The 14,591-nt window shown below is 47.4% G+C and overlaps 1 protein-coding gene across 1 annotated transcript; it reads left to right on the forward strand.

The window, feature by feature from the left end:
• Positions 1 to 302: 302 nt before the first annotated feature.
• Rtp1 (receptor transporter protein 1) lies at positions 303 to 5,358 on the forward strand. The gene is made up of 2 exons (XM_021185513.2): positions 303 to 832; positions 2,530 to 5,358. Exons 1-2 carry the CDS (start codon positions 561 to 563, stop codon positions 3,047 to 3,049), a joined length of 792 nt encoding a protein of 263 aa, XP_021041172.1. The 5' UTR covers positions 303 to 560; the 3' UTR covers positions 3,050 to 5,358.
• The last annotated feature ends 9,233 nt before the right edge of the window (positions 5,359 to 14,591 follow it).

The following is a 14,591-nucleotide window of genomic DNA, read 5'->3' on the forward strand; positions in this document are numbered from 1 at the left end:
ATGGGTTAGAATGGCTCTTCATCAACTCTGCTGTTTATAGGGTAAGGTAAGTCTGAGGTTCAATATTGGTAGTGTGAATATGATTTAGGAGATCTCAGATGATGTGTATCAAGTGGGGGTGTTTCAGGTACAAGATGGGTGGCTAGGCAGACAGAGACTACATTATGGTTCTACCTACTAACAAGTGTACATCTTCCCATCCCTTATTTCTCCTTGGCTCCCTAAGGCATAGTGGTTACCATAGCAGCCAGGTGCTGATGATGCCTCCAGGGTACAGCAAGGTAAAATTGAGCCAGCTCTTAAGTCCTTACTTTGCCATGCTGTTGCAGGCCAAGGTGAAATGGTCTGAAGTCTAGCCTTTTGTCAGGCCCCCAACCTGTCTTGGATCATTTAGCCTCCTAAACCTTGCTTCTGTAGACTGCAATCAGGGCTCTGGAATACCCTTCCAGAGACTCTTCTCCCCAGGTTGTGTCTCCTGGCACTCTGCCTGGTTGCCTTGGAGATAGGTTCCACTGCGGACAAAGGAGGGAGCTGGGTCCTGCTTTCTCCTGATCCTGCTGATGAGGATTTTTAGACCGTGGAGACTGCGCTGCCCTGCCCTACACTTACCCTCTTTCCCCACATTCTCTATAAAGTGTAATTTGCCCCCTCTTCCCACTGACGAAGACATGTGTAAGAGTGTGACCACAGGTGAGTGGAAGAAGGTCTTCTACGAGAAGATGGAGGAGGTGAAGCCAGCGGACAGCTGGGACTTCATCATAGACCCCAACCTCAAGCACAATGTGTTGGCCCCTGGCTGGAAGCAGTACCTGGAACTTCATGCCTCAGGCAGGTGAGTAGCCCAGCACTAAGGAGCCTGAAGGTAGCCTCTGGAACCTTACTTAGTCCTGGGGCATCTTCTAAAGAGAGAGGACATACAGAACCCATGCTTGCTTAAGTCTCACTGTTAGACCAAGGTAAACTAGAAGACAGGTAGTCCCTCAAAGGGGGTGGGGACCCTCAGTGTGAGTCTAGGCTTTCTGCTGATCGCAGGAGAACTTCTCTTCTTGTGGCTTTTTCACTTGGCAAATAAAGAGGTGGATCATACTTATGAGTTTCTGACTCTTGACAGCTTACACGTTTTTAAATTTCAATGATGTCTTCTTTAAGAGTAGCTGTGAACAGAGAGAAGAGAGGCTTAGGTTCAAGGGAATTTGTGCTCTTGTATTGGGGATGTTTACTGGTTAATTCTGGTTAGTTCAGCCCCATTTGGTTTAAAACAGTGAACACACGAGCCATGTGTAGAAACTAACTCTGTGGTGTCTCCATGACTCTTGAGCAATCCATCCCCCTCTCTGGGTTATGCTTTGTTCACTTGCTGAATGAAGGGCTATCCTAGAGCTTCACCTTCTGCTCCAGGGATGAATGGCAGTGACAGTTATCTAGAATTTGTTATGGCTGCTGAGTATTGGACCCCTTCCAGATTCAGCTAAGTACCCAAATTTTAGAAGGCTCCCACGTGATTTGTAGGTACAAAGATACCCGAGAATAGCTACATTATAGTCCGTGGGTCCAGTTGATGGGTTTATGTTAAGACTTTACTTTGGAGGCCTGAGTGAGAGCAGAAAGGTAGTGCAGGTGTCTGGGTTAAACTCGAAGGCCTCCCTGCTTAGCTTGGCTCATTCTCAAGTCGTCTCCTGCCAGCATTGCTGGACGCTGATTCTGACTCTCAGTAGATGTGTGTACACCAAGGGCTCTTATGCTGTGTCTTGAACCAAAATGAACGATAGGTGATTTCTGTGGCCCCTACAGTTCTGACATGGCCTGAGTGAAGGAAATAGCTGCTAAATATGTGAATAAACCCAATGGCTAAAATGAAAACGTGGGGCGCCTGGATCAGATGGTAGGAGGGTGCTGCTTCCCGGAGGTTCTCGTAGGGTAGGGTGGGCAGGATTTGTGGCTAGCTCGGACTTGGTCACTGACTTGTGATTCCCTGCTGGCCTCAGTCAGTGGGAGATTCTGGCCCCTGGGGGAAGGTGGTTCATGTTGGTCTCACAGTGCCTCCATTTCCTAGACGTGGGAATGCATTAGCTCTGGGCCAGTGCTGTTCAGTGTTGACAGATAGGCTTGTGTATCTCTTAGCCTGCAAAACTCAGATTTGCTATTGGACTTCGACACAGTATAGGCAGAGAGGGCTCACTTAATGTACCCAGAGCATTTTATAGACAAGAATGAATTCATCAGAATTGGGATGAGGGACAAGGCCTGAAGGAACCAGGCTGAAGGGAGACTCGGACTCTGGAAAGCAATAGGGAGCAAACCATTACTAGATGCCCGATGGCAAGTCTGGGAGACTGCTCTTGTCCCTTGGGCACTCACACAGAGCAAGGAGGATGGCGTCCTGGGGAAACTAATGGACCCTAGGGACTGTCAACACACCGCCCTACCTCCGGGCTCTGTTTTTGTCAGCATCCACATCTCCTCACCCTTTCCTGGCCTGTTTCCTCCCTCCACATGACCCTCTCTTCTTTCTCTTTCCACCGCTGGCAGGTTCCACTGTTCCTGGTGCTGGCACACCTGGCAGTCGCCCCATGTAGTCATCCTCTTCCACATGTACCTGGACAAGGCTCAGCGCGCTGGTTCGGTGCGCATGCGTGTGTTCAAGCAGCTCTGCTACGAGTGCGGTACAGCACGGCTGGATGAGTCCAGCATGCTGGAGGAGAACATCGAAAGCCTGGTGGACAACCTCATCACCAGTTTGCGAGAGCAGTGCTACGGGGAGCGTGGTGGCCACTACCGCATCCACGTGGCCAGCCGGCAGGACAACCGGCGACACCGCGGAGAGTTCTGCGAGGCCTGCCAGGAAGGCATCGTGCACTGGAAGCCCAGTGAGAAGCTGCTGGAGGAGGAGGCGACCACCTACACCTTCTCCCGTGCTCCCAGCCCCACCAAACCGCAGGCCGAAGCAGGCTCAGGCTGCAACTTCTGCTCCATTCCCTGGTGCTTATTTTGGGCCACGGTTCTGATGCTCATCATCTACCTGCAATTCTCCTTCCGTACTTCTGTCTAAGCTTGGGGTGCGGAGTCAGTTGGTGGGAAGGGGTGAGGTGAGACCTGGCTTGGGAACGGGTCACATTTTAATGTGATGCAGTTATTGATTCGGTGGGAACTCTGAATATTTATCCCTTTTGTTTCCCTATCTGTAGAATTAAGTGTCTGGGCTGGACGGTTGATTTCTCAAAAGAAACCCGGGGTTCCGAAGTCCTTCTAGGTATCTCAGGAATGTATGATTTGGGAAGTAGCCAATGAGTGAGTTGCTTTCTCCTAACCCAATATCGGCCCCCACCCCCAACTTCTGCCTTTTCCCTTGTTGTAATCAGAAGAGAACTACTTTCCATGGTGTTCCATGTAGGACTTTTATATATACATATATACAATATATGTGTAAATATACATACAATATATATGTGTACATATATACACATATATGTATATATACAAGCTTGCATACATTATATGCATATATATATGCTTAAAAAGAAAACAAGCTTGGAAATTAAAGGACTAGGTTATCTCTAAAGATCTTAACTTACTTGACTTTGCTCTCTTGGTATTTTCACCCTGTCCTCATTATTAACCATAGCATCTAGCTGGAGCTTTAAAGAACCTCTTTGCCTTCAATATGAGCCTGCCTCGGGCACACACAGAAGTTTCTCCTGAAGGCAAAGAGGTAGGGCCACTGGGTCACTGGCTCCACTGCAGTGTGCATGCGTTCCCCAGACTGGAAGCTTCTGGCATCTTGTCCTTCAGGTGGATCCTAAGGTCTGCCGGCTTGATAAAGGGGTGACAGTTAAGGTAGAGTCACAGGGTGAGGCCTCACACTCAGTGCGTGTGAAGTGGCACAATTTAGAGAGGTTTGAGAGGAAACCACATAGAATAATGACTCCCCGTTCTAGTGGAGAGCTTTCAGGGTTCAGACTGTCAGGTTACTTGTGTCTCAAACGGGGAACAGGGGCCTGGTCACCTGTGACTTTGCTGAAAGGGTAGAAGACTGTTTTCCACATTGGCTTTCTACCTGGACCACAGTGATAGAGGATGCATTAACTATACAAATAACTTTGGTACAAATAACTGTTGGTAGAGAGTGCCTAGAAGCTCACATCCTTTCAAAATGGGGTACATTACGGTTTGCAGCCACGGGATTGGAGACAGCCTGATAACAGGGAGTAAGGCTGGTGGGGAGAGGTGAAGGGCCGGGAATGGGGATGCTCCCCCACGCTGCCCTTGTTCACTGTCTGTGTTAGTAACCAACTTCCTGTCCTCCAGCCAGGTCTATAGAAAGTCATAATGTCTGTAGTGTGGGAGATAGGGAAGCTACTTACATAAAGGTGGCATACATAAAGACCTTCAGGGTGTCATTAATGCACCATTGAGATTCCCCACATGGTCCTTGACATCCATTGGGCCGTTAGTGTCCCCTCTCAGTATCCTGTCTTCTCTCTTACCGAGACTCTGTCTAGCTACTGTGCTGGGCCAAGAAAATCAGCACAAGGCAAGCAAGTGTCACCATGACAGTAGCAACCAGCTGTGACTTCTTCCTTCGCAGTATTAATTTCTTTAGTCAGCCACACATCCTGGGCACCACTCTCTAGTAAGTTCTGATCTGGGTCCATACAGTAGGCACCATGAGCCAGGTTGAGACTGTCAGAGTCATCTGCTCATTTCAGGGCTTCTCAGCCTTGGCTGTATGTTAGGAACCCTGGGAGCTTTTAAAGCAATAGTAGTGACCTAAACATCCGAGTTAGAGCAAACCTCTGCTGCTGCCTGGTGTAATACGTCAATGAAAGGGGCAGCTTCATTTGCATCCAGTTTATAAACGATGCCTGGCAATCTCCTCTGATGAATCTCCCTGGCTTTCTCAAAACTCTAGGGCTCACTTTCCCTCCTCAGTTGCCTTCCCTCTCATCCCGTTACCTGGGAGTACAGTGCTCCTTCTCCTTTCCCACCATGGAGATCCGTTGTGACAAGGGCGTTACCCTGCTCTCTGGTCTCCATTACTGAGACTTTCTTGCCTTGCTAGAATGCCTACACATCTGACCCGCTGTAATCTCTTAGTATCAGAGATACTCCCGATTAGAATGTAAATTCCAGCCAGCACAGACTCCCTGGATTGTATTTTACCTCTATTGAGCACAGAGCAAGAGCTCAGGAAGATTTTGTTGAATGACTAAGTGAATCAACAGCTAGGCTATCGCCAGCCTCATCTTTGCTTCTGTGTACTGTTTGCTCGTGAAAATATGTATAGTCCCCTTTTTCATAGGACCACCTAATTTCCTAGATCTTGTACCCATTAACCCCAAATAAACTATTTAAACCAAAGCACTTAGAGGACAGGGTTGGTTTGTTTAAGATGCTAACATGGATTTAGACAAGCGGTGCTGAGCTCTCCAGGCCTGGAAGCTGTGGGTTCTGTTGTAACTCTGGATTGGTTGCCCTTGGGACGTTCAGTGCCTCATTTTGTCTCTACCTCAGGTGGCCTAACTTGGGGGCTAAAATATCTCTAGTTCTTTCCTTGTCTCATCCTTGTGAAGCCTGGTCCTTCACATGTCCCAGTGCTGGGCTACCCAGCCTGTTTCCAAGCACCCTGGATGACAGAGAGATCATCACTGGTCAAGGCAGCCCATACCGCCTTGGGCTAGCTCTGCCTGGTAAAGAAGCCTGCTTCTTTTGGGGTCTCCTCCAAAGGATTGGTGTTTTGCAGTTACCAGTTCACAAGTGAAAGGGCACAGGGAAGGCTCCTTCCTTTTCCTAACCTGGGTCTTTCTCAGCACTGCAGCTAGGGCATCCTTTTAATCCGAGTGAGGCTCTGCTACCCCTCTGCTCCCTTCCCCACTCTATAAAAGCCAGAGAGAGCATGGCTCTAATAGTCTTATAACCCCTTTTAGCACCCTTCCTTCAGAGGCTACACTGGCTTCTGTGCTGTTCTTTATACATGCTGGAAATCCTCTTCCCTAGGGCCTGATCCCCATTCCCTCTACCATGAATGCTCTCCAGAAAGGCTCCTGGCTCATTCTCTGACCTCCCTCAAGTCTTCTGTGAGTGTCACCCTTGGTCAGGCCTTCCTTGTCATGCTATTTTACGCCACTACCTGCATCTGCACCTCACACTCCATTTCTGGCTATTTTCCTGTACTCTCTTCCTCTCCCTCCTCCTCCTCCTCTTCCTCCTCCTCCTCCTCCTCCTTCTTCTTCTTCTTCTTCTTCTTCAAGATTTATTTATTTTATGTATATGAGTACACTGTAGCTGTCTTCAGACACACCAGAAGAGGACATCAGATCCCATTACAGATGGTTGTGAGCCACCATGTGGTTGCTGGGAATTGAACTCAGGACCTCTGGAAGAGCAGTCAGTGCTCTTAACCGCTGAGCCATCTCTCCAGCCCATATTTGCCTGGATCCCCAGAACTCTGAAGCTAAGACAGGGCCTTATTTGTTGGTGTCTTATAAGGATTGGGATCCACAGAACCAGGGCTTAGGATGGAGGGGTAGGGAAGCAAGAGCCTTAGTTTGCTTGTTATCAGCACCATGTGATAAATACCATGGCAGCCAAAAGCAAACTGGAGAGGAACGGGTTTATTTCATCTTACAATTCCAGAGAATCACCAAGGGAAGTCAGGGAATGATCTTAAGCAGGGTAGGAACCTGGAGGCAGGAGTTGAAACTGTGCCCATAGAGGAGTACTGCTTATTGGCTTGCTCAGTCTACTATCTTATACAACCCAGAACCACATGCCCAGGGGTGAATTGCCCTCAGTGGGCTAAGCCCTCTCACATAATCGTTAATCTAGAGAATGCCTCCCAGGCCTGTCTATAGACAATCAGGTGGAGGAATTTTCTCAATCCAGATTCAAACTGACAAGACACCTAACCAGTATAGGAGAGTAGGGGGAAAGACAATAGAAGGGGCTGCTATTAAATTAGTAGCCTAAATTGATGTCTGTTTGCTAAGTCTGGATCAGTTGCCTCCTGTAACTGTGACTAAAATACCTCAGAGTGCAATGTCGGGGTAGAAACATCTGTTTTACCTTGGAGCTTTAGGCTGTCATTCTGTGGTGCTTGCCTCTGCATGCTTGGACAGAATGTCATGGTGGCAGAAGGAGCTTCCTCACGATGAAGACAAACATAATGTGACAAGCAAGGGCCACACCCTTCCAAGAGCCTACACACCCCACCCCCAGTGACCTACTCATTCCAGCTAGACCCCACTCCTGAAAGCTTCCAGAACTTTCCTATTGGCTTTACCAGGTAGATATCAGGTGTTTCCCATGTAGCAAGACAGAGGCCAATTCTTTAGGCAGCTCCCAGTTTGATTAGAAGACTGCAATTAAAGTCTAGGCTTTGTTCATTCGATCCATTCCACTTTCTCTGGAAGAGTAAGTGAGCTGAGCTGAGAAAAAAAATACATTTCCTAGAGTTTCATATGTTTCCACATGTTTGACGGATCTCCAGCTTGACTATAAGGTTATTCTAGCTATCCTATGATGATTTTGTAATGTTCCTGTGGGAGAACACACACTTGGAGCCACCTAGTATGGTTATACCATTTTGCTACAATGGCTTCAGATGCCCCTCTTGTTCTTGACCTCATTAGAACTGGCATTTGCACAGGGCAATACTGATGCTGCCAGGAAACCAGACTCCCCACAGGGCAGTAGGGATGATGCTACGGAACCAGAATCTCTACAGGGTGGTGGGATGCTGCCATGGGACCAGCCTCTGCACAGGGTGGTGGGATGCTGCCATGGGACCAGCCTCTGCACAGGGTGGTGGGATGCTGCCATGGGACCAGCCTCTGCACAGGGTGGTGGGATGCTGCCATGGGACCAGCCTCTGCACATGGTGGTGGGATGCTGCCATGGGACCAGCCTTTACCCAGGGCAGTGGGGATGCTTCTTCTTATGGTTCCATGTATTTCTCCTTTCACTCTACAGGTAAATTCTAACACTCTCTAGTAGTTTCTTGTTTACATCCCTTCCTCTGCATTTCATTTATGAGAGGAGAAACTCAGTACTTCTCATTAGAATGCTTGTTGCCTCCTCTGCCTTGGTTCTCACGGACCCTCCTTGTAACTCTAAGATGTTATGATTATGAAGGCTATTTAGAGGTCTCTGTAGACATCATGGCCAACAGAGTGATGTAAGAGGCAAGAAGGCGGCTTGGTTCAACATGACTCAGTAGCTGATGTTGGTTCAAACTCTGAGAATCTGACCCTGAGTAGTTTATTTTTGGCATATTGAAGCACAGCACAATTTATAAAAAAAAGTTCCCTAGTGATAATTAACTCAGTCCCATGTGCATAACAAAGCTTAACACTTGACTACATTGAAACTCTGTAAAGTACATGAAACATCTATAAAGATAGGCTCTATACATTAACCGAGAAAACAAGCTCAAGCTAGGGGAAAGGGGCGGGGGAGATCCAACGTGGTTTCACCATAAAGACAGAGCAAAGGTCACCAGGCTATTACCGAGTCTGCTTCCAGCATTCAGGGTGGAAACCAGGTTTTACATCTCCCCCTTTGGAGAGACAACCCTGCCTGCTTAACATTCCTGTCTCCCTAGGGCTTTGTGAGCACAAGGACTTGCATGCCTCCTACATTTAGGGAAGTAAACATTTGCAAAGCCATGGGTATGAGAGTTGAAAGACCCATTAGAGACTTGATCACTTTATTAACCAGACAATAAAATGTCACCAGACCGTAGAAGTGTCTTGTTTCCAAACCTGTGAAGAGATGCACAGCAAGGAGACTGTATCTTTTCCTGGAGAGACACACAGACATCCATTCTGCCCAGTGAGGGCAGACAGAAGGAACAAGGCCCCCAAGGCTAGCTCAGTGAAGCACTGAGTTTATCCCTTATGGAAGTGTGAGGGGCAGCTGCAGCTTTGAGAAACCTGCTGCCCCATGAGGATGAGGGCTCACAAATGCTGTGACCCTAGCACCACCTGGAGGCCTTTTGGCAGTTGGAGACATGCAATTATGACTGCTTACCAACTTGGCCTTGTGCATCTTGGCAATTTCAAATTTTTCCTGAAATTTGAAAGTTTTGTCTACTTCCCACGCTTGTAGGATTTGTTTATTTCCTGAGTTTCAAGACCCTCAACTCCTAGAGAAAATGTTGGAGTTAGGACGAAAGCACTATACAACAGAGTCCAACCCTTACCTACAGCTTTAGTCTGGAACTTTCCTAGGACTCTTCCCACCATAGGACATGCTTCTGGTTTTATTATTCAGCCCTCACCTGTCTCCCTGCTGTTCCCTGTACTTGTGACAGATAAGGAATCCCAGACTTGCTTGTTTATCTTTGTGGAATTCTCCAGGGTGGCTCCACATGCCACACACAACATGATGAACTTGTTAGATGTACTCAAAGTGTTATAAATAAACTCCTCAGGAGACATTCCAAAAGCCTGGCCCTTCTCCCATTGCAGTGTCTGCACACGGATTTTGGGTGCTTACACTAAGAGGAGACCTACTGGTACCATATGCAGCTCTAGAGGCTGGGATCCTTAATGCTGGGTCAGCAAGAAGTAATGGTTTGACTACATCCCAAAACCCACTGACAGGTAACTAGCTTTCTGGAGAACTCCCCTAAGTCTCAAGAACCAAGAAACTTAACAGAAGGAAAATTAAGGCACCTGTAAAATAAATTAAAGATAAAGGACTCGTATCTTACAGACGAAGACAGAGAGTATAAATAGATTAAGAGCCTGACCAGCACAGTGCACCAAGGGTTCATAGACAGTCAGGAAACACAGGGCTGGAAATAACTTGAGGACTAATCCTGCCTCTTACCAGCTAGTACCTGAGTGCTTTAAGTCTTATCCCCCCCTCCATCAAAATAGGCATAACTTTATATTGTTCAGTATTGCTTGGGGCCATGCCTCCTACACGGCACATGACCTACTAAACACTCCAGCCCTTTCTCCCTTCAATTAAGCTCTTCTCCTTTGAGCCCTGACACTCTTTCTGCCCTGTGACTTCATATCATGCCACTGGTCAGTGCTTATGGAAAAAGAAAGTGATGGGGAGATTGGTCTCCTAGCCCAGGTTTTGAACTGGCTTGTTTCCATGCATCCACAGTGCTTTCTTTCCTTGTCTTTCTATTTATTTCACAGCCACGCCAGAAGCATGGTGACCATACTTCATTCTTCAAAGATTGCTATTTTAAAAAATCTCAAACAGAAAACACCAGTTGTTTTTGCGCCCCATTCCTACTGGCTAGAATACCCCAGGAGGACTTTAATTCTTTTCCAAGTCTCCTTCTGTCTCTCTGTAGGACTCCCAACTAAGGCATTTCCTTTGCAGTCATTTCTGGCATTGTTAGTATCCTAGCACATGCAGGGAGGAGATGAAAGCGGATTCCCCTCCACCCCCCATTCCCCCACTCCCCACCCTGGAGAAGCAGGTGGACGTGTGTCTGGGGTGCAGAAATCTCACTGATCTGGAAGTTAGACACCTTAGCTCTAGTTCTGGCTCACTGTTACCCAGGCTGCTGACCTCAGATGACTTGGGTTTTCTCCTGCATAAAGTCTCTGAGGCAGGCAGTAACTGAAGGATCCTACACATGTCAACCTTGCTTCTGCTCTGTTCAGCCATCTCTGTCCTTGGGCATCTCTGTCCAGGGGCATCTTGACCCCTATCTCTCTAATGGGCTATAGAACTGTTATCCCAGGATTTCCTATGCCTTTGTCAGTTTGAAATGGGTCCTTCTTATTGAATAAACTCTAAACCTCTTCCTTCCCTCTCCTCTTTTGAAGCAAGCTTTCGTCAGCCCAATGCTCCCGCTTCTTCTAAAGATGCATCTTTTGAAAGGCACCTCCCTTGGGAGGCTTGGCCTTATGCAAAGCCTTGGGTGGTAATGATGAAGTTTCAGTTTGTGTTCTGTCTTCTCATTTCTTTTTTAATTTAGGTCATTAAAAACAATTCAGAATTTTATACTTGAGTGCTGTGTTTATGTCATTTCCACCCCACCCTCTCCTGTCCCCAACTCCTGCCATGTCTTCTCCACTCCTATTAAAATTCTCCCTCTCTTCTTCAATTACAGTCACACACATATGTATATATAAAGATAGCTTGATGAGTCCATTTAATGTGGCTCATATGCATACTTGTTTCGGACTGACTGCTTATGAATGGATAACCTATTAGGGAGCGCATCCCTAGAGAAGACTGATTCTGCCTCTCTCAGCAGCCATTGACTGCCTATAGCTCTTCACATAGGGGAAAGACCTTGTGAGATTTCCTACATCTATGTTGTTTATTTAGTTAGGGTTTTATTGCTGTGAAGAGACACCATGAACACAGAAACTCTTATAAAGAAAAACATTAAATTGGGACTGGCCTACAGTTTCAGAGGCTTAGTCTATCATGGCAGGCAGACACGGTGCTGGAGAAGGAGCTGAGAGTTCTACATCTTGATCCACAGACAGCAAAAGGAAGAGTGTGTGCCACACTGGGCATAACTTGAGCATATAAGTCCTCAAAGCCCTCCCCCACAGCAACACATTTCCTCCAACAAGGTCATACCTACTAATAGTGCCACTTCCTATGGCCAAGAATTTAAACACATAAGTTTGTAGGGGCCATTCCTATTCAAATCACCACAGTTGCCGTGCCTACTAGTGTTGTCATTGTCCAGGCCTTGTTTTGGTAACCACATTATTGAGATTTCATGGTTGCAGTTTCCCTGTCCTACATAGAAGATGCTACCTCACACAGGCATCCTGGCCCCCTGTATCGTAATCTTTGTGTTACCTCTTCTGCAGTGGTCCCTGAACCTTAGGTGAGGGATTGTGTTGCATATATATCAGCTGGGGTTGGGCACCCTATGGTTGTTGTTCTCTGCAATTTGACCAACTATGGACTTTTGGGATGGTCTCCACTGAAAAACAGAAACTTTTTTGATGAGAGTTGAGAGCTGCACTTAACTGAAGAAATAAAGTATTTAGAATGTAGTTAGAGAGTATACTGGGAAGTGGCAATTTTATCTCCTGTCTGGTAAGTTTTTACTTTGTTTCCCCCCCTATAGATGTAAATATTCTGAGATGTGACAAGATATTTGTTATATGCAGGATTCATTTACCCAACACATGTCTATTGAGTACATATTTTAATGAACTAAACATTGTTCTAGGCATGTAGTACATAACAGAGGATACCAGACTAGCCCCTGTTGTTGATAGTAGACTTACTAGATAATAAACAATATACAATGTATGGCATATTAAATAGTTTCCTTTAAAAAACAATTAGGAGGATATTAAATATCAAGGAGAGAAGGAGAAGAGTGTTGGGTTAGTGGGGTGTCCCACGTCTACTCTGCTGCTCAGGGAGGTGGGAGTTTTGACTGTGCTTACCCATGCTAGTGCTGGGTGGGTATTGGGCTATGTGAAACTGTGGGACACCACTCCAGGGATGGGGGAGTGTGGTTTGAGGTCCCCAGGGATTGCCAGAGCTGACTTGGGAGTCCCCAGGCCTGTAAGGAGTTCTCAGGCTCTTGGGCACCCCAGGTGCCGCTGGATGCTGCAGAAGAGCCGAGAATGGAGTGGGGGGCTGCAGGCTGGATCTAGCCTGGGGCTGAAGGGAAAAGGGGAGAGATCTGGCTGGGTCCCTCAAGGAGGAGAGTCCTTTGCTTGTAGGTGGGAGGCTTGGCTTGGTGGAGGCCATGGCTGGGAGTGCTGAGAGGCCTTCTGCGAAAGATTAGGCAGCTGGCTCTTTAGGTGAAGGCCTGTTCCCTTGCTCCCCATGGCGGATCCTGATGAGAAGAGACAGTCCATGCCTTTAAGGCATTTATTGTCATGGCGGAGAGTGGTAATGAGTGAAATTGTACCCCACTTTCTCAGGGCAGACCTGAGGTTAAATACCTTTTGCAGGGAGGGGTGTCTAGGAAGGGAAGTTATTGGCTAAGCCTTTAGGCCTTTAGGTACCTCATTAAAATGGAGATCTGTCTTGAGGCTACGTGACCTGTGGTCACATCCTCTACCTGTGGAAGGACTTGAGGTGTTGCCCTTATGTGACTGATGGCCACAGACCTATGGAAAGCTGTGGCCTCATGTCAAGAACCTAGTGTCGAAGAGCATGGCAGAACTCCTACCGTCCCTTGCAGGGTTATCCCCTGCAGAGTCATCGGGGTTTCAAGCCTGTGCTTGACCAGGGACCAGGCTGCTTATCACAGCCTGTACAGAAGAGGATGGAGTTACAAATTTAGGTTGGATAGCTAGGGAGGGTCTCAATAACAGAAACATTGAAAAGAAAAAAGTTGGAGGGACAGAGCAATGGCTTGTACCAAGGCCTTGAAACAGGAGCAACGTCAAATGCTCACTATGACGGCACAGTAAAAGATCCAGGAGCAGAGTTCTGAGTGTATAAACCACAGGTCACAGCTCCAGGTCACTGCTGACATGATAGACAGGAAGCCCCTGGAGTTTAACAATCATTGTGTGTGCTACTTTTCTATTGTGATTAAACATCATGACCAAGGAAACTTACAGAAGAGAGGGTTTATTGGGGGATTACAGTTCCAGAGGGATGACACTGTCACCATCATGATGAGGAAGTAGGGTAGCAGAACCAGCTGGGCCTGCTGCAGGAGGGGGCTGTGTTGGTGTCTGTGGCCTGTGTTACCATTCAAGGCCAGGTGGATGTCCATTGTCTGTGCTGCTGCCTGAAGTCATGTTGATGTGAATGACCTGTGTTGCTTCTTGAGCCCATGTTGATGCCCTTAGTTAGTTTTGCAGCTGGCAGCTATGTGGATGCCCATGGTTGGTGCTCCCCTCTAGAGGTCATGTTGATGCCCATGCATGTTACCACTGAAGGGCATGTGCATCTTCACGGTTTGAGCTCCCATAGGAGGCCATGTCGATATTCATGGTCCTGGCTGTCTTCTGGCACCATATTGGTCCCCATAGTCTGTGTTGTCCCAGAGGCCATGTTAATGTCTGTGGCCTGTGCTGCCACCAAGGACTAGGGATGTTGTCCATGGCCCATGCTGTAGTAGAGAGCAGTAATGATGTCCATAGTATGTACTAACACCAGAGACCATGCTGAGGCCTGTCACACGTGTTGATTGATGCCTGTGGTCTGTGCTGTTACCAGAAATCATACGGAGATCCATGACCCATAACCCTGCTGGTTGTAGAGGGCAAGGGGACTTCTTCTGTAGAGGTATTGAATGCTGTAGACTCAAGTGTAAGAAAAAGAGACATAGAACGATTCTCTGTGAAGCCCGACTCCTTCCCACCCGCCCCCACCCCCACAAAAGTGGCAGGCTGGACAAGAAGCCACAGAAGTGACCTAGTGTGATAAGGATGCTGAAGTGATGCTGTCCACAGTTGATGGCTTCTGCTGGGGGTGGGGACGGGCTCAGTTTTCATTAAGGGGCTGGCCACTGTGAGTTTGACCACGTTTCAGTGAATCTATGGGCAAAACAGATTGGACTCTTTTCTTTCTCTTTTTAGGTGGAGAGGGGTGGTTACAAGGTGGGGAGCAGACTTAGGAGGACAGAGGTTGGGGTGCATTATGTTAAATTTCCAAATAATCAATAAAAAATATTC

The sequence above is a fragment of the Mus caroli genome, unplaced genomic scaffold, assembly GCF_978045245.1.
Source record: "Mus caroli unplaced genomic scaffold, Mus_caroli_1 scaffold_17, whole genome shotgun sequence".
NCBI lineage: Eukaryota > Metazoa > Chordata > Mammalia > Rodentia > Muridae > Mus > Mus caroli.

Coding starts and splice junctions, on each gene's coding strand:
- Rtp1 (XM_021185513.2), top strand. CDS start 561: ATGAGGATTTTTAGACCGTGGAGACTGCGCTGCCCTGCCCTACACTTA. Junction 833..2,529: donor GAACTTCATGCCTCAGGCAG/GTGAGTAGCCCA, acceptor CACCGCTGGCAG/GTTCCACTGTTCCTGGTGCT.